Source organism: Oncorhynchus masou, chromosome 25 (genome assembly GCF_036934945.1).
Source record: "Oncorhynchus masou masou isolate Uvic2021 chromosome 25, UVic_Omas_1.1, whole genome shotgun sequence".
Lineage (NCBI taxonomy): Eukaryota > Metazoa > Chordata > Actinopteri > Salmoniformes > Salmonidae > Oncorhynchus > Oncorhynchus masou.
The window spans coordinates 26,444,347-26,469,387 of NC_088236.1; the positions used below are offsets into that span (position 1 = coordinate 26,444,347).

The window sequence follows — 25,041 nt, forward strand, 5'->3', positions numbered from 1 at the left end:
ATGAAGCATCACGGCCCAATAAATTACATGGTACAAAACAGGCCTATAGATGGAGTGCAAACAGTACAGACATCTACCAAAAAGCAATTAGTAGCCAAAAAATACAATCTCTCCTGGACAACGTTTTAGCCTTAACATTCTCCTTCAGCAATGAAGGTGTAAACATAAACATAAACTTTATATTTGACAAATTAGCCTCCTTGGCTAATTTAAAGAAGCATAAGAGCAAACCAGAAATAACAGATAATGAAAAATAATTTGATAATGATTGCAAAAATCTAAGAAAGTCATTGAGAAATATATCTAATCAAAAACACAGAGAACCAGACAACAAAAATATATGCCTTCAATATGGGGAAACACTGAAGCAATACAAACACACCCTAAGAACAAAAAAGGAACAACACATTGGAAATCAGATGGAATTGAGGAAGCCATAGAATCAAACCACTTCTGGGAGAATTGGAATAAATTAAACAAACCTCATCATGAGGAATTGGCTATCCAAAATGGGGATATGTGGAGAATTCACTTTTCAAACCTCTACAGCAATATAACAAAGAGCCCAGAACAAAAAGATGTACAAGAAAAATTGCAAATCCTTGAATCAGCAGTCAAAGACTATCAGAATCCTGTGGATACCCCAATTACAGAAGAACAATTATTGGAAAAACTATGCTCTCTCCAACCCAAAAAGGCCTGTGGTGCTGATGGTATTTTAAATGAAATGATCAAATATACAGACCACAAATTAGAATTGACTGTACTCAAACTCTTCAACATTATCCTCACTGCAGGTATTTTCCCCGATATGTGGAACCAGGGATTGATCACACCAATGTAAAAATGGAGACAAATTTGACCCAAATAAATACAGAGGAATTTGCGTTAACAGCAACTTGGGGAAAATTCTCTGCAGTATTATAAATAGCCAACTACATCATTTCCTTGACGAACACAACGTCCTGAGCAGAAGCCAAATTATCATACAACAGACCACATTTATACCCTCCACACTCTAATTGATAAACAAGTAAACCAAAACAAAGACAAAATCTACTCGTGTTTTGCAGTTTTCAAGAAACCATTTGATTCAATTTGGCACAAAGGTCTTTTTTATAAACTAATAGAAAGTGGTATTGGAGGGAAAACATAATATTTTATTAAATCAATGTACACTATAAACAAATGTGCGGTTAAAATTGGCAACAAGCAAACAGACTTCTTCTCTCAGGGACGGGGAGTGAAACAGGGCTGCCCAATAAGTCCAACACTATTTAACATCTACATTAATGAATTGGCAAAAACATTAGAAGAATCGGCAGCACCTGGTATCACCCTACACAACACTGAAATCAAGTGTCTGCTGTACGCAGATGACCTGGTGCTGCTGTCTCCCACTAAAGAGGGGTTACAGCAGCACCTAAATCATCTTCACAGGTTCTGTCAGACCTGGGCTCTGACCGTTAACCTGAAAAACCCAAATATAATGATTTTCCAAAAAAGGTCTGGAAATAAGGATGACAAATATAAATCCTATTTGGACACAGTTTTATAAGAACACACCAAAAACTACACATATCTATGACGAAATATCAGAAACACAGGTAGCTTTCACATGGCTGTGAATGAGCTGAGAGACAAAGCAAGAAGAGCATTCTATGCCATTAAAAGGAACATCAAAATCGAAATTCCAATTAGAATCTGGCTCAAAAACGTTCAATCAGTTATAGAACCAATTGCTCTATATGGCAGTGAAGTATGGGGTCCAATCTCTAAAAATGAATTTACCAAATGGGACAAACATCCAATCGAAATACTGCATGCAAAGAAAAACTCAAAATAATGCATGTAGAGCAGAATTGGGCCAATACCCCCTCCTCATTCTAAAAGAAAAATGAGCCATCAAATTTTACAACCATCTAAAAACAAATGACCCCAAAACATTCCATCACACAGCTCTACAATGTCAAGAGATGAAAAAAGAGAAGAGTCCCCTCAGCCAGCTGGTTCTGAGGCTCAGTTCACCAACCCAAACCAACACCATAGAGCCTCAGGTCAGCACTCAGCCAGCTGGTTCTGAGGCTCAGTTCACCAACCCAAACCAACACCATAGAGCCGCAGGACAGCACTCAGAAAATCTGGCCCAACCAAATCATCACAAAACAAAAATAAAAATATATCAGCTATTGGAAAGACACCACAAAAAATCAAAGTAATATTCAATGCTATTTGGCTCTAAACAGACAGTACATGGTGGCAGACTATCTGACCACTGTGACTGATAGAAAACTGAGGAAAACATTGATTAGGTATAGACTCAGTAAGTACAGTCTGGCTATAGAGGCCGATTGTCACAGACAAACCTGGCTGCCCAGAGAGGACAGGCTGTGCTCACTCTGCTCCAGGGGAGAGGTAGACACAGAGCTGCATTTCCTATTACACTGTGACAAATACTCAGACCTAAGAGAATATTTATTTCCCAAAATTATAATTCAATACAAAGAATTTGAAACTATAAAAGATGAAGAAAATATTTATTGGGTGAAAAGCCAAAATGTGCAGTTTTGGCAGCCAAATATGTGTCCTCCTGCCACAACCTGAGGGACAGCCAGTGAAAAGTGCAAAGTAATGTCGATACTATTTCCCATCTTGTTTTGTTTTGTCTTTCATACCATGTCATATGTCTTCTCAGTCATGTTGACACTGGTCTACTACCATTGCTTTAATGTATTGTTGTTCTCATTAATATTGTTGTTGTTAATGGTAATCCAATGTCCACTACGACTAAGAGAGAGGAGAGAGGAAAAGACAAGATAGAGACAGTGGGAGAGAGAGAGGAAAAGACAAGAGAGAGAGGATGAGAAAGGAAAAGACAAGAAAGAGACAGAGAAAGAGAGGAGAGAGGAAAAGACAAGAGAGAGAGAGAGAGACAGGAAAAGACAACAGAGAAACAGAGAGAGAGAGAGGGGGGAGAGAGAAAGAGAGGAAAAGACATGAGAGAGACAGAGAGAGAGAGAGAGAGAGAGAGAGAGAGTGAGAGAGAGAGGAGGAGAGAGGAAAAGACAAGAGAGAAAGAGAGAAGGAGAGAGGAAAAGACGAGAGCGAGACAGAGAGAGAGAGGGGAGGAGAGAGGAAAAGACAAGAGAGAGAGAGAGAGAGGAGAGAGAGGAAAAGACAACAGAGACAGAGAGAGAGAGAAAGAGAGAGGAAAAGACAACAGAGAGACAGAGAGAGAGAGAGAAAGAGAGAGGAAAAGACAAGAGAGAGAGAGAGGAGAGATGAAAAGACAAGAGAGAGAGAGAGAGAGAGAGAGAGAGAGAGAGAGAGAGAGAGAGAGAGAGAGAGAGAGAGAGAGGAAAAGACGAGACAGAGAGAAGGGAAGATATTGAAGAGATGAGTGGAGAAAGAGCGAGAGGGAGGGAGGAAGAAAGGCAGAGATCATGCATTTGAAATACTGCAAAGCTCTTGTTCCATATCTTCTGCAGGGTGTGTACACTTGACTTCTGCATAACCCCTTGTCATCCCATAGACAACCACAGGGACTAGATTATCACTGTACACACACACGATAACTAAAGCCTGCATCTGCACCAGTCCTCTCCTCTGAAGGGAGCAGATAACAGACTCCTTCCCCTCTCTTTCTTCCCCCTCTCTTCTCTCAAAGCTGATTAAGGAAAGGTTTTAACCTCTCTCGGGTAGGGGGCAGCATTCGGAATTTTGGATGAAAAGCATGTCCAAATTAAACAACCTGCTACTCGGTCCCAGAAGATATGATATGCATATAACTGGTAGATTTGGATAGAAAACACTCTAACGTTATCAAAACTGTTAACCTCTTACACTTATGGTGGCGCTATTTCATTTTTGGAAGAAAAACGTTCCCGTTTTAAACAAGATATTTTGTCACAAAAAGATGCTCGACTATGCATATAATTGCTACTGTTCGAAAGAAAACACTCTGACGTGTCCAGAAATACAAATATCTTCTCTGTGCGTGCCCTTTAACGTGAGCTTCAGGCAAAACCAAGATGACTTGGCATCCAGGAAATGACAAGGATTTTTGAGGCTCTGTCTTTCATGATCTCCTTATATGGCTGTGAACGCAAGAGGAATGAGTCTGCCCTTTCTGTCGTTTCCCCAAGGTGTCTGCAGCATTGTGACGTATTTGTAGGCAGATCGTTGGAAGATTGACCATAAGAGACCACATTTACCACGTGTCCGCCCGGTGTCCTGCGCCGAAATTGGTGCGCAAAAGTCACCTGCCAGTATTTTTCCATGGGGCAGAGAGAGAGAAGCAAGCTTCCAAGAACTGCATGTCAATGAAGAGATATGTGAAAAAACACCTTGAGGATTGATTCCAAACAACGTTTGCCATGTTTCGGTCGATATTATGTAGTTAATCCGGAAAAAGTTTCACGTTGTAGGTGACTGCATTTTCGGTTCGTTTCGGTAGCCAGGCGCAATGTAGAAAACGGAACGATTTCTCCTACACACAGACGCTTTCAGGAAACACTGCGCATTTGGTATGTGGCTGGGAGTCTCCTCATTGAAAACATCAGAAGCTCTTCAAAGGTAAATGATTTTATTTATTTGGTTATCTGGCTTTTGTGAAAATGTTGCGTGCTACATGCTACACAAAATGCTATGCTAGCTTTGCATACTCTTACACAAATTAGTCAATTTCTATGGTTCAAAAGCATATTTTGAAAATCTGAGATGACAGTGTTGTTAAGAAAAGGCTAAGCTTGAGAGCAAACGCATTATTTTAATTTTATTTGCGATTTTCAGAAATCGTTAACGTTGCGTTATGCTAATGAGCCTGAGGCTTAGTCACAATCCCGGATCCGGGATGGGGAGTTTCAAGAGGTTAAAATAGTGTCTGTGAGTATAACAGAATTGATTTGGCAGGTGAAAACCTGAGAAAATCCATTCAGGACGTTTGTTTGTTGTTGATGGGTTTTGTAGTTTTCTATTCAATGCCATTACAGTATCCATTGACTTAGGACTCAATTTGCAATTCCTATGCCTTCCACTAGATGTCAACAGTCTTTAGAAATAGTTTAAAGCTTGTATTCTTATAAATGAGGGAGTAAGACCAGTCTGAATGAGTGGATGCTGAAGTGTCACAGAGCTTTTTCATGCGCAATCCCGAGAGAGTTTCTTGTTTACCTTTTATATTGACAACGTTATCGTCCGGCTTAAATATTATATATCATTTAGGCTAAAAACAACCTAAACTTTACGGATACAATTTTGATTTTTTTGTCTGTCTGTTTTGACTGCGTTTGAGCCTGTGGATTACTGAAGAAAACACTCAAACAAAACTGAGGTTTTTGGATATAAAGAGACTTTATCGAACATAAGGAACATGTATTGAGTAAATGAATGTCTTCTGAGTGCCATCATATGAATATCATCAAAGGTAAGGGATTAATTTGATCTCTATTTCTGAGTTTTGTAACGCTTCTGCTTGGCTGGTTACTGTTTGTAATAATTTGTCAAATGGGCTATGTTCTGGGCTAGGTATGTTCTGGGCTAGGTACTTTCTGGGCTAGGTATGCTTTCGCCGAAAAGCATTTTATAAATCTGACACCGTGGTTGGATTAACAAGAAGTTCATCTTTAAACCTATGTAACATATGTTTGGTTTTCTGAATTGTTATAATGAGCATTTCTGTATTTGAATTTGGCGCTCTGCAATCTCACTGGATGTTGGCCAGATGGGACGCTAGCGTCCCACATACCCTAGAGAGGTTAAAAAGACAGTCAAGCTGACCTCTACAGATGAGTATAGGTGAGACACCACAGTGTGACAGAGCAGTGTCTCTCCTCTCAGGGAGGGACTGTATGGAGAGAATAAAGACTAGGGATAGTAAAAGGGACATAAGGGTCCATACCTTCCAGAAAGATGTCCTGCTCTGGCAGGAAGAATCCTCCAACACAGCAGGCCAACAAGGCTATGAACTTCAGGAACCAAAACCTGTCAGAGAGAGAGAGAGAAACATCACTACACACACACACACTGATTTATAAACAGATTCACACACACACACACACACACCGATACTGTAGACAGTGCACGTACCCGTTGTGTATGGCGGCACGGCAGCCCGTGGCAGAGTTGACTCGTAGGGTGAATATACAGAAGAAGAAGAAGAAGCAGGCCATGCCGAAGCAGACCTTGTACACAGCAGAGTAACCCACCAAGGTAGAGCAGTTCTCACCAGCATTCAGCTTCTCACACAGGTCCCTGTATAACGGGATCTAAAACACGGAGACAGAGAGAGACAGAAACAGAGAGAGACAGACAGACAGAGAGACAGTTAGACAGAAACAGAGAGGGACATAGAGGCAGAGAGAGACAGACAGAGAGACAGACACAGACAGAGAGACAGAAACAGAGAGAGAGAGAGAAACAGAAACAGACCGAGAGAGACAGAGACAGACCGAGAGAGACAGAGAGACAGAGACAGAAACAGAGAGAGACAGAGAGGCAGAGAGAGACAGAGAGACAGACACAGACAGAGAGAGACAGAAACAGAAACAGAGAGAGAGACAGACAGAGAGACAGGGAGAGAGACAGAAACAGAGAAACCGAGAGAGACAAACAAATATTATTCTAATTAAAAAAGGAATGGATCACACAAATCACAGCACGTCTGAATGTGTGTGTGTTCCCCAGAGGACAGAGGAGCCCACAGTCTTCAGTCAGAGTAGAGTTAATAGGGTCCATGCTGAGCGTCACGCTTCTAAACAAGCTGCAAAAGGAACAGGCAGTGACACCAAACCCTCTTTCTCTCCACCAGCCCTATTTCTTTCTCTCCGTCAAACCGTCTTTCTCTTTCTCTTCGGCCTGTTACTGAGGCTGTCGGCCACAACAAACAAAGACAGGGATGAATAAATTACCAGCCTGCTTTCAGCAGAGAGAACAAATGACAGTAAGAGAGAGTGTGTGAGAGAGCGAGGGGTATGTATAGAGAGAGAGAGAGAGGAGGAGGGGGAAAGAGAGGGGGGAGAGAGAGAGAGAGGGAGAGGAGAGAAAGGGAGGGAAGAGATGTAGGCCTATATAAAGGGGCAGAGAAGGAGGGAGTGAGAATGCCTATAGAAAGTGGAAAGACCGAGCAATAGTCACTTGAGTCATTTCTATAGGAAATAAAGACAGCTGCTTCAACGCTGGGTGCTGGGAGTCTCTATATAAAAGTGTTTAAAACCAGTGAGAGACTGGCTGTGTGTTGGAATGTCCTTTATAAAGTTGCCCTGGAGCCTTGCATCAGCTTTCACTTGTAGTAGCTTCCTGGTACATAAGTTCTGCTCTATCCAAACAAACTAACAAAAACCTCAAATGTCCTTTGGTCTACGTCACCTGACTGTTCCACTTTCTAGATTATTGGTTGAGTCGGACACCCCTAACATGGCTGTAGTATAGTCGGCCAGTCACTGGACAGAGCTGTCATAGTTCAGCACCACAGCCAATATAGACACAGTATAGTAGGATATAGAGCAGTTGGCTTGGCAGTAATATAACAGGCTGTTTTTGTAGTCTTTGTGTGTTGTGAAGAAGCTGATTAGCATGTCGATAGAGGTTTGATTAGAAGGACAGCGCTGACTCTCACTGCTGTAAATCTACTGACAAAAGACCAACGCTCTCTCACACACATACACAATGACCGCGTTCTCATCTTCTAGACTGCCCACTGCGCTCCGTGTGTGTGTTCATCGTGTGTCTCTAACGGTAGCCATTTTGTGCCTGGATGTTCCTTTTACAGAATGTCTGTTTCATATGGAGCTAAACAGCAGGAAGTCTGCTCTATACAAAGAGAGGGAGAGTCTTTGACAGCTCTTTCAGTGGTAGTCACAGTCAGTGCCATCCCACTGGGCACAGACGTCAGTTCCAAGTCATTTCATTGATTCAACCAGTGTGTGCCCAGTTGGACAGTAACAGTCTGATAAATACAGTGACACATGTTTTGTTGTTTTGACTCTGTGCTCCAACACTTTGGACTTGAAATTATACAATGACTATGAGGTTAAAGTGCAGACTGTCATCTTTTATTACAGGGTATTTTCATCCACATCAGGTGAACCATTTAGAAATTATAGCACTTTCTGTACAGAGTCCCTTCATTTCAGGGTACCAAAAGTATTGGGACAAATTCACTTATATGTGTATCAAAGTAGTCAAAAGTTTAGTATTTGGTCCCATATTCCTAGAACCCAATGATTACATCAAGCTTGTGACTCTACAAACTTGTTGGATGCATGTTCTGTTTGTTTTGGTTGTGTTTCAGACTTTTGTGCCCAATAGAAATTAATGGTGAACAATGTATTGTGTCATTTTGGAGTCACTTTTATTGTAAATAAGAATATAATATATGTCTAAACACTTCTACATTAATGTGGATGTTACCATGACTAACTATCCTCAATGTCATATTGTCTTTACTAATATGTAAAATTAGTTTCAATTTAGAATGGCACATTATCACATGGGCAGGAACAGGGGTAGGAGGGAAAATACATGTTAGGCCACTTTCCTGCCGGTTCGTTTTACTGATGTTGGGTAGGCTACTCCGTTTATTACACTACGCAACAGGTGATATTCCGCCCAAACACTGTATGTCATGGGCTCTCCAACCCTGTTCCCACAGCTACCCAGTCCTCTGTATGTCATGGGCTCTCCAACCCTGTTCCCACAGCTACCCAGTCCTCTGTATGTCATGGGCTCTCCAACCGTGTTCCCGCAGCTACCCAGTCCTCTGTATGTCATGGGCTCTCCAACCCTGTTCCCGCAGCTACCCAGTCCTCTGTATGTCATGGGCTCTCCAACCCTGTTCCCGCAGCTACCCAGTCCTCTGTATGTCATGGGCTCTCCAACCCTGTTCCCGCAGCTACCCAGTCCTCTGTATGTCATGGGCTCTCCAACCCTGTTCCCGCAGCTAACCAGTCCTCTGTATGTCATGGGCTCTCCAACCCTGTTCCCGCAGCTACCCAGTCCTCTGTATGTCATGGGCTCTCCAACCCTGTTCCCGCAGCTACCCAGTCCTCTGTATGTCATGGGCTCTCCAACCCTGTTCCCGCAGCTACCCAGTCCTCTGTATGTCATGGGCTCTCCAACCCTGTTCCCGCAGCTACCCAGTCCTCTGTATGTCATGGGCTCTCCAACCCTGTTCCCGCAGCTACCCAGTCCTCTGTATGTCATGGGCTCTCCAACCCTGTTCCCGCAGCTACCCAGTCCTCTGTATGTCATGGGCTCTCCAACCCTGTTCCCGCAGCTACCCAGTCCTCTGTATGTCATGGGCTCTCCAACCCTGTTCCCGCAGCTACCCAGTCCTCTGTATGTCATGGGCTCTCCAACCCTGTTCCCGCAGCTACCCAGTCCTCTGTATGTCATGGGCTCTCCAACCCTGTTCCCGCAGCTACCCAGTCCTCTGTATGTCATGGGCTCTCCAACCCTGTTCCCGCAGCTACCCAGTCCTCTGTATGTCATGGGCTCTCCAACCCTGTCCCCGCAGCTACCCAGTCCTCTGTATGTCATGGGCTCTCCAACCCTGTTCCCGCAGCTACCCAGTCCTCTGTATGTCATGGGCTCTCCAACCCTGTTCCCGCAGCTACCCAGTCCTCTGTATGTCATGGGCTCTCCAACCCTGTTCCCGCAGCTACCCAGTCCTCTGTATGTCATGGGCTCTCCAACCCTGTTCCCGCAGCTACCCAGTCCTCTGTATGTCATGGGCTCTCCAACCCTGTTCCCGCAGCTACCCAGTCCTCTGTATGTCATGGGCTCTCCAACCCTGTTCCCGCAGCTACCCAGTCCTCTGTATGTCATGGGCTCTCCAACCCTGTTCCCGCAGCTACCCAGTCCTCTGTATGTCATGGGCTCTCCAACCCTGTTCCCGCAGCTACCCAGTCCTCTGTATGTCATGGGCTCTCCAACCCTGTTCCCGCAGCTACCCAGTCCTCTGTATGTCATGGGCTCTCCAACCCTGTTCCCGCAGCTACCCAGTCCTCTGTATGTCATGGGCTCTCCAACCCTGTTCCCGCAGCTACCCAGTCCTCTGTATGTCATGGGCTCTCCAACCCTGTTCCCGCAGCTACCCAGTCCTCTGTATGTCATGGGCTCTCCAACCCTGTTCCCGCAGTTACCCAGTCCTCTGTATGTCATGGGCTCTCCAACCCTGTTCCCGCAGCTACCCAGTCCTCTGTATGTCATGGGCTCTCCAACCCTGTTCCCGCAGCTACCCAGTCCTCTGTATGTCATGGGCTCTCCAACCCTGTTCCCGCAGCTACCCAGTCCTCTGTATGTCATGGGCTCTCCAACCCTGTTCCCGCAGCTACCCAGTCCTCTGTATGTCATGGGCTCTCCAACCCTGTTCCCGCAGCTACCCAGTCCTCTGTATGTCATGGGCTCTCCAACCCTGTTCCCGCAGCTACCCAGTCCTCTGTATGTCATGGGCTCTCCAACCCTGTTTCCGCAGCTACCCAGTCCTCTGTATGTCATGGGCTCTCCAACCCTGTTTCCACAGCTACCCAGTCCTCTGTATGTCATGGGCTCTCCAACCCTGTTCCCGCAGCTACCCAGTCCTCTGTATGTCATGGGCTCTCCAACCCTGTTCCCGCAGCTACCCAGTCCTCTGTATGTCATGGGCTCTCCAACCCTGTTCCCGCAGCTACCCAGTCCTCTGTATGTCATGGGCTCTCCAACCCTGTTCCCGCAGCTACCCAGTCCTCTGTATGTCATGGGCTCTCCAACCCTGTTTCCGCAGCTACCCAGTCCTCTGTATGTCATGGGCTCTCCAACCCTGTTCCTGCAGCTACCCAGTCAGTGCTTTACTTGGGAAACCAAGTGAAATCTGTTCATGAACATGGATAGTAACATGTTTTCACAACTAAAGATTTCATCTAACTGTTGACAGCCCCTCTTTCTGCGCGCTGGTGAAAGGAATGAAGGAAAGAGGAGATGGAAACTCCTGGTGGTGAGATATTACGTATAGCAGCATAAGGTAATGTGTCAGCCCATTCATTATGAAAATATAAACAATTCCCTATTACTAGGATATTCAAAATCAAATACAGATTCACTATAGGCCATCTCTGGATTTGTTTAATATAAGCTCGACCAATTATGTATCTTAAATCTGTATTTTTTGTATGTCTTTCTGCCATGTGTACTATGTGGTAGGTTATGTATTGTATAATGGCACAATCTTTATTTTAATTCAGGTTTTTTTTCAGGCTTCAGCTCATATATAGACCTATGCGTATGCATAAGCGCTAATATGCATATAGATTCCAAGAACACAGGATGAGATGTTACTATCCTTTGTGCAAGCACTTCCAAGAGTTAATGAACAGTGAGCCTGATGAAATTTGGGGAGCGCATCGTCAGTAGTGTACCTTTGGTTCCTAGGGTGTTTCGGCCTTTCACACTATACACCCTCCCCAAAGGCGGCCAGCGACAGGGTGATCAATCCTACGCTTGCGTCCCATTCCCAATTAGTCATAGGAGTTGCCTTGTTGTTGATAGCCAACATCCCATGGGACTACGCATGGCAGGGGCGTCCTCCTCCCGGAGTCAAGCATTGTTGACCGCATACCTCCTGGCCCTCTCACTTCGGGGCCCAGCTGGGGTCTTTCCTCTTCATCCAGAGCCACTGACTGCTGCCTTCTGCCGCCTCCGGTACAGCTTTGATTGCCGAACGCTGGCTCTGGCCCTTAATTTCCAGGTCTCTAAGCAGTCTGGTTGTAGATGTTGCCACAAAACCTCTGCAGCCCACCTCCACTGGTCGGACTTCTGTGTTCCAGCCATGATGCCGTGCTTCAGCAGCTAGATCGGCATAGCGCAGATGCTTTCACTCATAAGCCTCATATACTGAGTCCTCCCAGGGTACTGTGAGCTCAATGATGAAGACCTTCTTGAGCGAACGGGACCAGAGCACCATGTCAGGTCTTAGGGTGGTGGTTGCGATCTCCGGAGGAAACACAAGTTGCCGGCCAATGTCAGCTAGCATTTTCCAGTCGCGTGCCAAGCGCAGCTAGTCTCGCTCTAAATGTGTCGAGCCGCTCTTCGGAACAAGTTTGTCCGTAAGGGATGTGATGCTGCTGGGGGTGGTAGGGAGTTGGTGGCAGCTCGCTTGTCCTCCAGGACGGACGCAAGGTTTTTAAGGACTTGGTTGTGACGCCAAGTGTAGCGTCCTTGGGTGAGGTTTTACACCCTGTGAGAATGTGCCTGAGGTTGGCTGGCATGGAACAGAGGGCACAGTCCGGATCTTCACCATACCATTGGTGAAGATTAACTGGAGTTGGAAGGACGTCATGTTGCTCTGATGGAAAAGCTCAACCGCCTCGCTTCCATGGCCCACAGATCCTTCCAGCTGATCTTCCTCTTCTCCACACTGTCCCATCGAGTCCACTGTCCCTGTTTGGAAAGAGAGACTGCCTTGGCCCACCTTGCAGCCTCCTCCTGATGGCGTACTTCCTGCACTACCATCTTCCGCCGCTCTGGTGCAGTGGCCTTACTCCAAGCAGCACGGCTAGTTAGCCCAAGGCCTCCTCTCCCTTGCTGAACATGACCCACAATGTCAGCATGTCTGAGGGCTGCTGTTGCCTCCTGGACTGCTTTTCCTGGCCTCCATTTGCGCCCAGTTGCCAAGTTCGGCATGTTGTTGCTCACCACTGGGTCTCTAAATTCATTCAGTGTCATCTGGAGCCTGGTTTTTTAACAATCAAATTCCTCTGTTAGACTGGTGAGGGGCAGCTTGAGGACACCATCTCCATAGAGGCCTATGGTGGTAAGGCATCGTGGAACTCCGAGCCACTTCTTTAAGTAGCCTGTGACTCCTCTTTCCATCTTCTCCACTGTTGAAATTGGAACCTCATACACTACTAAGGGCCACAACACCCGGAGTAGGAGACCAAACTGCAGACAACAGGCCTTTAACTTTCCGGGTAGCTGGGTGTTGTCGATGGACTGTAGGCTACTGATGTCTTTGCGCAGCTGTTGCACCTGGTCTTTGTCCTTCAGGCTTGCTTCATACCACCTTCCAAGGCTTTTTACCTGCTGCTCAGACACTGTTGGGATTTGGTCATCTCCGATGAGGAATTTCAGGTCAGAGAGTACTCCCTTCACAATCGAGATGCTGCGTGACTTGGATGGTTTAGAAAGCACTGTCCATTTCATTGTTAGGCTTTGAAACAACATCCACACCAACCATGTTTTCCACTCAGTTTCAAGCTGTTCAAATTGATCAATCACAGTGTGGTGAGATATAAAAGCACATACTGTTTTGAAGATAAGTGTTTGATGTGATTTTCAATAGCATTTGCATTGATGTCAGAGTGTTTAGAGGAACAATAGAGCCCTGAGTACCAGGCCATTAGAACCTGATGATCATTAGTGAGTTGGGATCTACTAACACATGTCAGAGTGTTTGGAGGAACAATAGAGCCCTGAGTACCAGGCCATTAGAACCTGATGATCATTAGTGAGTTGGGATCTACTAACACATGTCAGAGTGTTTGGAGGAACAATAGAGCCCTGAGTACCAGGCCATTAGAACCTGATGATCATTAGTGAGTTGGGATCTACTAACACATGTCAGAGTGTTTGGAGGAACAATAGAGCCCTGAGTACCAGGCCATTAGAACCTGATGATCATTAGTGAGTTGGGATCTACTAACACATGTCAGAGTGGTATGAGGCACAATAGAGCGCTGAGTACCAGGCCATTAGAACCTGATGATCATTAGTGAGTTGGGATCTACTAACACGTCCAGAGTGCATAAGAGGAGAATACCTTGAGTCAACGGTCACATAGAATTTTACTACGGTCATGACTCATGACTCCCGGTGTGGTGGTAATACGGCCACCGCAACAGCCCTACACACTACCCTCTGTAGCGCCTTGCAGTTTCCACACCAAGCAGTGATGCAGCCAGTCAAGATGTTCTCGGTGTTGTTCTCGATGCCTGTCGATGTGAATGGGGGTGTGCTTGGCCCGCCGTTTCCTGTCGTCCACGATCAGCTCCTTTGTCTGACTGGCGTTGAGGGAGAGGTTGTTGTTGGTGATCAGGCCTACAACCATTGTGTTGTCGACAAACTTAATGATGGTGTTGGAGTTGTGCGCGGGTAAAAAGGGAGTACAGGAGTGGCCCCCGTGTTGAGGGTCAGCGTGGAGGATGTGTTGTTGCCTACCCTCACCACCTGTAGTTAATGTCTGTTAGCCACCGTGTTGAGGGTCAGCGTGGCGGATGTGTTGTTGCCTACCCTCACCACCTGTAGTTAATGTCTGTTAGCCCCCGTGTTGAGGGTCAGCGTGGCGGATGTGTTGTTGCCTACCCTCACCACCTGTAGTTAATGTCTGTGTTAGCCCCCGTGTTGAGGGTCAGCGTGGCGGATGTGTTGTTGCCTACCCTCACCACCTGTAGTTACTGTCTGTTAGCCCCCGTGTTGAGGGTCAGCGTGGCGGATGTGTTGTTGCCTACCCTCACCACCTGTAGTTAATGTCTGTTAGCCCCCGTGTTGAGGGTCAGCGTGGCGGATGTGTTGTTGCCTACCCTCACCACCTGTAGTTAATGTCTGTGTTAGCCCCCGTGTTGAGGGTCAGCGTGGCGGATGTGTTGTTGCCTACCCTCACCACCTGTAGTTAATGTCTGTGTTAGCCCCCGTGTTGAGGGTCAGCGTGGCGGATGTGTTGTTGCCTACCCTCACCACCTGTAGTTAATGTCTGTGTTAACCCCCGTGTTGAGGGTCAGCGTGGCGGATGTGTTGTTGCCTACCCTCACCACCTGTAGTTAATGTCTGTTAGCCCCCGTGTTGAGGGTCAGCGTGGCGGATGTGTTGTTGCCTACCCTCACCACCTGTAGTTAATGTCTGTGTTAGCCCCCGTGTTGAGGGTCAGCGTGGCGGATGTGTTGTTGCCTACCCTCACCACCTGTAGTTAATGTCTGTTAGCCCCCGTGTTGAGGGTCAGCGTGGCGGATGTGTTGTTGCCTACCCTCACCACCTGTAGTTAATGTCTGTGTTAGCCCCCGTGTTGAGGGTCAGCGTGGAGGATGTGTTGTTGCCTACCCTCACCACCTGTAGTTACTGTCTGTGTTAGCCCCTGTGGCACCCTGTACTAAACTAGGCTCTCCTAACTACCATACAATTACACACCCAGGAAATGACACCAGCAGCGTTTTCCATAGCTCTGCTCCACTCTGCTGTGCCAGGGAAGGCTTTATTACCGGGGTTATGTGGAGTTTAAAGCTTCCAAAACTATTCTAGAGCTCTACTGTATCTCCATGTGTTAACCAACATCAAGGCAGGAAATAAGACAAGGCCAGACATGTAGGCCCCTATGTGTGTGTGAGCATGTGTGTACGTGTGTGTGTGTGTGGATGCATGTAAAGAAGAGTGTGTGTGTCTGTGTGCGCACACGTGTGTACGTGTCTAAATGTGCACGTGTGTGTACTTACATGGTCCCTCATCTCCTGTTCCACAGTAGGTGACATCATCACGACACAGACAATGGTGACCAGGAGGAAGTAGAGGACATACATGAAGCGCGTTGATGTGGACTGCTTGATCTTAGGACAGCAGCCACAGCAACAGGAGCAGGCTGCCGAGCCACAGCAGCACGCCAGCTACACCAGGACAGAAGAGAAGACATAGGCATTAAAACTTACAGTATACTGCCATTATGCATGCTCAATAACAACATTATGGGCCGGTTTCCTGGACACAAAGTATGCCTCTCCAAGTAGGAGATTCTGCATTTAGATGTACGATTCTCCATTAAGATTTAAGATTATCCATTGAGATTTAAGATTATCCATTGAGATTTTAAGATTATCCATTGAGATTTAAGATTATTCATTGAGCGTGTTTTTTAGTCCAGGACTAGGCTTAATCTGTGTCTGGGAAACCAAACCGCCCCCTTAAGATCTAAACTAAAGCCAGTCACTGCTGCTAACAACTCAGGAAAATGCACAGAGAGAGAGAAGGAAAGTCATTGATGCAGCCAAAACGTTGTTGAGCAGGAATCTCGGGAGTTTTGGCTGGTTGACAGGAGTTAGAGGAGCTTGAGCAGATTCCTGGCTGGTAGTGTGTATTGTTGTGAATTGTTAGAAACTACTGCACTGTTGCAGTAAGAACACAAGCATTTTGGTACACCTGCAATAACAACTGCTAAATAAGTGTGTGTGACCAATAAAATGTGATGTGATTTAGAGGCTCGAGGAGCACGGGTCTGGAGCATACCACAGAGTACTGGCATTAGCACCGGAACAGAACACATCAGACCGTTACAAACACACACCCGCTGAGACTGCGCGCACGCACACGCACACACACACAGACAATATCAAAGACACACTTTACTGTGGTATCATAGGGTTAGGGTTAAGCACTGGCTCAGACCATATCTGGCTTTACATCCGTTACTGTATAATACACAGATTACGTAACAGACACAGGCCTAGAACACAGTTTAGACCTCATCTCAGATGGTAGGCTTTACTGTCATATAACATACTATGTCACAAACTCTGTAGGCCTCTGTAGGTTTTAATCCTGTCTATTTAAAGGGTTTCTCATGGCCCAAAACATGTACGTGTACACACAGCTGTGTTCTTAAATTTTAAATATTGGCTTTCATAGTTTTTGAATTCTCAGTGTAGCTCAAGCAATTTCTCCAACTGTCAACACATTCAAATGAATATAGGATGAGTACCAGAACCGTGTTGCCCTCCCGCGTCACTTTACACGCAGGAAATCTCTGCTAAACATAGAATAAAGATGTGTATCTGTCTCTCTGTGACCGCTGAAAACTTCAAAGTTGTATATAAATAGCCTAAAAAGTTTAATGTTAAACAAGCAAAGCAAGGATACATAAAAAAAGAATACGGAGATAACCAAACTATATAATAGCTAGAATATTAGGCTAAATATTTACATCACTTTCATGTATGTGCAATCGATAGACCTACCTACTATTAAGCCATGAGGCTGCATCTGAGCCCCTTCGATATTCATATACAGTTGAAGTCGGAAGTTTACATACACCTTAGCCAAATACATTTAAACTCAGTTTTTCACAATTCCTGACATTTAATCCTAGTAGAAATGTTTAAGGCCAGTTAGGATCACCACTTTATTTTAAGAATGTGAAATGTCAGAATAATAGTAGAGAGAATGATTTATTTCAGCGTTTATATATTTCATCACATTCCCAGTGGGTCAGAAGTTTACATACACTCAAAGCATTGCCTTTAAATTGTTTAACTTGGGTCAAATGTTTCAGGTTGCCTTCCACAAGCTTCCCACAATAAGTTGGGTGAATTTTGACCCATTCCTCTGGACAGAGCTGGTGTAACTGAGTCAGGTGTGTAAGGCCACCTTGCTCGCACATGATTTTTCAGTTCTGCCCACAAATGTTCTATGGGATTGAGGTCAGGGCTTTGTGATGGCCACTTCAACACCTTCACTTTCTTGTCCTTAAGCCATTTTGCCACAACTTTGGAAGGATGCTTGGGGTCAATGTCCATTTGGAAGACCCATTTGCGACCAAGCTTTAACTTCCTGACTGATGTCTTGAGATGTTGCTTCAATATATCCACATAATTTTCCTCCCTCATGATGCCATCTATTTTGTGAAGTGCACCAGTCCATCCTGCAGTAAAGCACCCCCACAACATGATGCTGCCACCCCCACAACATGATGCTGCCACCCCCATGCTTCACGGTTGGGATAGTGTTCTTCGGCTTGCAAGCCTCCCCCTTTTTCCTCCAAACATAACGATTGTCATTATGGCCAAACAGTTCTAATTTTGTTTCAGCAGAGCAGAGGACATTTCTCCAAAAAGTACGATCTTTGTCCCCATGTGCAGTTGCAAACCGCAGTCTGGCTTTTTTTATGGCGGTTTTGGAGCAGTTGGTTCTTCCTTGCTGAGCAGCATTTCAGGTTATGTAGATATTGGACTCGTTTTACTGTGGATATAGATACTTTTGTACCTGTTTCCTCCAGCATTTTCACAAGGTCCTTTGCAGTTGATCTGATATTGATTTGCACTATTCTCACAAAAGTACGCTCATCTCTAGGAGACAGAACGCGTCTCCTTCCTGAGCGGTATGATGGCTGCATGGTCCCATGGTGTTTATACTTGCGTACTATTGTTTGTACAGATGAACATGGCACCTTCAGGCGTTTGGAAATTGCTCCCAAGGATGAACCAGACTTGTGGAGGTCTACAAGTACTTTTCTGAGGTCTTGGCTGATTTCTTTGGATTTTCCCAAGATGTCAAGCAGAGGCACTGAGTCTGAAAGTAGGCCTTGAAATACATCCACAGGTACACCTCCAACTGAGTCAAATTATGTCAATTAGCCTATCATAAGCTTCTAAATCCATGATATAATTTTCTTGAATTTTCCAAGCTATATAAAGGCACAGTCAACTTAGTGTATCTAAACTTCTGACCCACTGGAATTGTGATACAGTGAATTATAAGTAAATATTATATCTGTAAACAATTTTTGGAAAAATTACTTGTGTCATGCAGATGTCCTAACCGACTTGCCAGAACTATAGTTTGTTAAGTGGTTGAAAAACGTTTTAATGACTCCAACCTAAGTGTATGTAATCTAAAGACTTCAACTGTACGTGCATTAGGCCTATTGGCTACTATTATCTAAAAGTTCACACATTTTACTGTAACCTAAGCAATAACCTAAAGGTCAACATATTAGGTCTATGGCAACGTTGCTTAACTTGCTACTTCATGTTTAATTATTTGTATTGTTTCATTATTTAATTGTAGAATATCTGTAGGCCTACTTGAAGCCCAATTCCTGCCTGCCATTAGGGTACAATGATTTGTTGAGTGATTACAAAAACTTTTTTGTCATCATATCCTACTTTTAGATCACGTTGATATTTTCTATAGCGAACAAGGGAATGAGCGATTTTGACTTTGGCTTTATTCAATCTTGCTCACAGTTTACACAAACTGAAGAAATGCAGAATGTACATAATAGTATGATAAAACATAATACATAACACATGGCAAACATAATACAAATATTTAAATACATAATAGGCTAGAGAACATTCCTTCTCTTGATGGGAAAACTATTGTGTAAAACATATATTTTTAAAGATGACTTTGAGTAGCCATAAATCATTTAAGAGCTACAGTGGGTTCTTTAGCCTATATTGTGGAATCTTTTTCAGCACGGGACAGCTCCTGTAATGACACAGTTAAAAGTCTCACTGTATGACGAGTGCAGTACGTGGTGTTTTAGGAAATGGGTGTGGCATCTTCAGACGTTATTTTAAAACCGGGCCCAGGTCAGCTGTAATTTACAACCTGATAGCAATATTTGTTGGACTACCAAGAAATCTACTGAATTATATGATTTGTGCATTGAACTGCATCCATCTATTCTGCCAACAATGTCATAGATATTTTTTTGTCAAATCGAACCTATTTTTTAAAAACTCTAATAAAAATGGTTTTGTGGCATAAAAATGGGGATTTTATATTTTTTACTGATATTATGATTGTCTGTTTGTTTCATATCTGTAACCTAGTTAAAACACTGTCAAATCAAATCAAATTTTATTTGTCACATACACATGGTTAGCAGATGTTAATGCGAGTGTAGCAAAATGCTTGTGCTTCTAGTTCCGACAATGCAGTAATAACCAACAAGTAATCTAACTAACAATTCCTAAACTACTGTCATATACACAGTGTAAGGGGATAAATAATATGTACATAAGGATATATGAATGAGATGGTACAGAGCAGCATAGGCAAGATACAGTAGTTGGTATCGAGTACAGTATACACATATGAGATGAGTATGTAAACAAAGTGGCATAGTTAAAGTGGCTAGTGATACATGTATTACATAAGGATGCAGTCGATGATATAGAGTACAGTATATACGTATGCATATGAGATGAATAATATAGGGTAAGTAACATTATATAAGGTAGCATTGTTTAAAGTGGCTAGTGATATATTTACATTTCCCATCAATTCCCATTATTAAAATGGCTGGAGTTGAGTCAGTGTCAGTGTGTTGGCAGCAGCCACTCAATGTTAGTGGTGGCTGTTTAACAGTCTGATGGCCTTGAGATAGAAGCTGTTTTTCAGTCTCTCGGTCATGCACCTGTACTGACCTCACCTTCTGGATGATAGCGGGGTGAACAGGCAGTGGCTCGGGTGGTTGATGTCCTTGATGATCTTTATGGCCTTCCTGTAACATCGGGTGGTGTAGGTGTCCTGGAGGGCAGGTAGTTTGCCCCCGGTGATGCGTTGTGCAGACCTCACTACCCTCTGGAGAGCCTTACGGTTGAGGGCGGAGCAGTTGCCGTACCAGGCGGTGATACAGCCCGCCAGGATGCTCTCGATTGTGCATCTGTAGAAGTTTGTGAGTGCTTTTGGTGACAAGCTGAATTTTTTCAGCCTCCTGAGGTTGAAGAGGCGCTGCTGCGCCTTCTTCACGATGCTGTCTGTGTGAGTGGACCAATTCAGTTTGTCTGTGATGTGTATGCCGAGGAACTTAAAACTTGCTACTCTCTCCACTACTGTTCCATCTATGTGGATAGGGGGGTGTTCCCTCTGCTGTTTCCTGAAGTCCACAATCATCTCCTTAGTTTTGTTGACTTTGAGTGTGAGGTTATTTTCCTGACACCACACTCCGAGGGCCCTCACCTCCTCCCTGTAGGCCGTCTCGTCGTTGTTGGTAATCAAGCCTACCACTGTTGTGTCGTCCGCAAACTTGATGATTGAGTTGGAGGTGTGCGTGGCCACGCAGTCGTGGGTGAACAGGGAGTACAGGAGAGGGCTCAGAACGCACCCTTGTGGGGCCCCAGTGTTGAGGATCAGCGGGGAGGAGATGTTGTTACCTACCCTCACCACCTGGGGGCGGCCCGTCAGGAAGTCCAGTATCCAGTTGCACAGGGCGGGGTCGAGACCCAGGGTCTCGAGCTTGATGACGAGCTTGGAGGGTACTATGGTGTTGAATGCCGAGCTGTAGTCGATGAACAGCATTCTCACATAGGTATTCCTCTTGTCCAGATGGGTTAGGGCAGTGTGCAGTGTGGTTGAGATTGCATCGTCTGTGGACCTATTTGAGCGGTAAGCAAATTGGAGTGGGTCTAGGGTGTCAGGTAGGGTGGAGGTGATATGGTCTTTGACTAGTCTCTCAAAGCACTTCATGATGACGGAAGTGAGTGCTACGGGGCGGTAGTCGTTTAGCTCAGTTACCTTAGCTTTCTTGGGAACAGGAACAATGGTGGCCCTCTTGAAGCATGTGAGAACAGCAGACTGGTATAGGGATTGATTGAATATGTCCGTAAACACACCAGCCAGCTGGTCTGCGCATGCTCTGAGGGCGCGGCTGGGGATGCCGTCTGGGCCTGCAGCCTTGCGAGGGTTAACACGTTTAAATGTTTTACTCACCTCGGCTGCAGTGAAGGAGAGACCACATTTTTCCGTTGCAGGCAGTGTCAGTGGCACTGTATTGTCCTCAAAGCGGGCAAAAAAGTTATTTAGTCTGCCTGGGAGCCAAGACATCCTGGTCCGTGACTGGGCTGGATTTCTTCCTGTAGTCCGTGATTGACTGTAGACCCTGCCACATGCATCTTGTGTCTGAGCCGTTGAATTGGGATTCTACTTTGTCTCTGTACTGACGCTTAGCTTGTTTGATAGCCTTACGGAGGGAATAGCTGCATTGTTTGTATTCAGTCATGTTACCAGACACCTTGCCCTGATTGAAAGCAGTGGTTCGCACTTTCAGTTTCACACGAATGCTGCCATCAATCCAAGGTTTCTGGTTAGGGAATGTTTTAATCGTTGCTATGGGAACGACATCCTCAACGCACGTTCTAATGAACTCGCACACCGAATCAGCGTATTCGTCAATGTTGTCATCTGACGCAATACGAAACATGTCCCAGTCCACGTGATGGAAGCAGTCTTGGAGTGTGGAGTCAGCTTGGTCGGACCAGCATTGGACAGACCTCAGCGTGGGAGCTTCTTTTTTTAGCTTTTGTCTGTAGGCAGGTATCAGCAAAATGGAGTCGTGGTCAGCTTTTCCGAAAGGGGGGCGGGGCAGGGCCTTATATGCGTCGCGGAAGTTAGAGTAACAGTGATCCAAGGTTTTTCCGCCCCTGGTTGCGCAATCGATATGCTGATAAAATTTAGGGAGTCTTGTTTTCAGATTAGCCTTGTTAAAATCCCCAACAACAATGAATGCAGCCTCCGGATAAATGGTTTCCAGTTTGCAAAGAGTTAAATAAAGTTCGTTCAGAGCCATCGATGTGTCTGCTTGGGGGGGGGGATATATACGGCTGTGATTATAATCGAAGAGAATTCTCTTGGTAGATAATGCGGTCTACATTTGATTGTGAGGAATTCTAAAATCAGGTGAACAGAAGGATTTGAGTTCCTGTATGTTTCTTTCATCGCACCATGCCTCGTTAGCCATAAGGCATACACCCCCACCCCTCTTCTTACCAGAAAGGTGTTTGTTTCTGTCGGCGCGATGCGTGGAGAAACCCGTTGGCTGCACCGCTTCGGATAGCGTTGAGACTTTAAGACTGTATCATAATAGAGAGACAGGACAGGAGAGGACAGGCAAGGGAGTGACCAAAGGATGTATATGCACAGAGAGGGAAGGAGAGCAGGAGGCAGCAGCCTGTTTTTGTTCCCCTTACTGAAGCCAACTCAGACCCCCCTAACCTCACCACAGCTGTGTGTTCTGTAGGATTTAGGGCCACTGGGAATCGTATGGATATGGAATGGCAAGGGTGGGGTTCTACTAGATGGTTAAAGTATGGTGTATAATTATCCAGTTCAGAAATAGATGACAATGCCTCTGCTTATGAGAGCAGTAAGACAGATTCTCTGGAAGAACTGTCCATCTGTGTGGAGAATGATGGCTTCGGAGGCATCAGTGTCAACAGCGTGAGTTTAAAATGCATTGGAGAATCTGCGGAAAAACTACACATGAACGGGCTGACAGTTTGACAGACACAGGCCATTATTTTAGTAAGCCTAAATTGTATTCTACATTTCTCACACCCACCAATCTAAGGCAGCCCCCCCGCACCTCTGATTCAGAGCGGTTGGGTTAAATACATAAGACACATTTCAGTTGAAGGCATTCAGTTATACAACTGACTAGGTATCCCACTTTCCCTTTCCCTTTCAGATGCAGGAGTGTAGGACTAGTAGGAAAAGTGTCAGGGAGGATGGGCTGGGGGGAGTGTGTACTGTGCAGGGTATTGGGTAGAGGTAGGGAGTTGATTTGGGACTGGGCAGGAGGCCTATATTCCCTACTAGACTTCACAGGCCTAAATGGGATTAGTTCCTCTCTTTGATAAGAATGAATTAGGGAACACTCAAGTAGTGGATTAAGAAAATGGTTGTGTGGGTGTTGGCTGTCTTTAGTGAGCGTGTATTTAGCCGTTCAGCTAATCTAATAGACCCAGTGTGTGTAAACGCTCTAACACTAACACAGTGGACACACACTAAGGGGGCTAGAGGAGCTAACTGGGGCTAACTGAATAGCTAGCTACCGTGCTGAGGCATTCTGATGCAGAGACAATGGAGATGCCATGACAACCAACTCTGACCCTCCCCTCCCTCCACTGTCGACAGGTGGTCTGCCCTGATCCCTTTCAAACAATATTAACACCGTGCCTGCCAAACTACTAACCCCCAAATCTGTAGCCATCAACCCCTCCTCCAACCCCCCACACACACACCACTCCCACAAAGTGTTAGGATTACATGGCAAGGCCACCAGCTCTCTACTATTATCTACTATTATTATTATTATTATTATTATTATTATTATTATTATTATTATTATTATTATTATTATTACTATTACTATTATAAAAAGCACAAAACCACCCTCCCCACCCCTTCCTTCTACTCACAGCACACCAACCCCCACTGTGACTCAACCTTCGCTGGACCCTGGGGGCATCGAGAACTTTTTCCCTCTAGTTCTTTCTGTTATGCTATCCCTCTCTCACTTCCTCCCCCTCTCTACCACCCTCTCATCCTGTTCCCTTTATTTGACCTCCCCCTTTCTTTCTCTATTCTCTCTCCTCCTCATCTTGTTCTCTCTCGTATCCATCAGCTGTCCCAGGGGTTAAGGGTGAAAGAGGAAAACCCCTCCTCAGTCTAAAAGACTTGGTAAAACTACAGACCCGTTGTGCTCACACAAACACACCATCTTTCACGCTCCGCTGTGTACCACTAGTGGGCCACTCAGTCTCAGAACTTCAGTATAACAGGATGTTTGGCTTCAGATTCCCTTCAGGAAATGAACACAAATCCCCATCCAGGAAGAGACAGAGAGTCAAACCACTTATTGAAAACAATGGGCTAGCTAGTCAAAAACTGAGGGATTGAAAAGGAATGGATCAGCAGGTTGACAGGAGTTGGTGAAGCCCACAGCTGGTCCCAGGTCAGGGGATATCTCTAATACTATGAGATAGGCTACCACTATAGAGTATCACAGTATGAGTCATAATACTCATAAAACCTAGCGGTCAAACAAGGTTATAGTTCCAATCGTTTTTCCACCATTCATTTTTCCCATAAGGGATTTTAGAAACACTTAAAATAAGGGCTGTGTTTCATGTAGGTTTACCCTGGCGTGACGTTTTGATAACCGTGTAAATCTCTTTTGGACAAGGTGAATTTTATCAATAAATTTGCCTGTATTTCCCCTGACAAAAAAATGAATGCTAATTAGCTGCTAATGTGGACTTGATTTACAAATTGAGGCAAAGGTAAGAATCTCTGGATTAACTAACTAACATTAGCTAAATTTAGTAATGAATAAATTAGCTAACTTTCTTTAAATTTACATTTTTGTGAACTGTCTTGTGCAACTTTTAAATTGACACAATACCTGTTAGCAAAGGTGTCGTCTATCTAGAGATGATGTGCAGGAGTTTGCAGGGATTTGTACTCTTGCATGACGTGTATATTCATGCTAATTATCATTTTCGAATCTGAGAGTAAATTGAG

The 25,041-nt window shown here is 44.9% G+C and overlaps 1 protein-coding gene across 1 annotated transcript in view; it reads right to left on the reverse strand.

Moving 5' to 3' along the window:
- The window catches only part of LOC135513993 (serine incorporator 5-like), a 53,280-nt gene that overhangs the window by 21,246 nt on the left and 6,993 nt on the right, over positions 1-25,041 (reverse strand). Inside the window, exons 2-4 of the mRNA XM_064937079.1 lie at positions 15,456-15,623; positions 6,088-6,266; positions 5,900-5,982 (exon numbers count right to left, since the gene is read on the reverse strand). Of these exons, the coding sequence (XP_064793151.1) occupies positions 5,900-5,982; positions 6,088-6,266; positions 15,456-15,623 (430 nt within the window). The remainder of the gene's footprint in view (positions 1-5,899; positions 5,983-6,087; positions 6,267-15,455; positions 15,624-25,041) is intronic.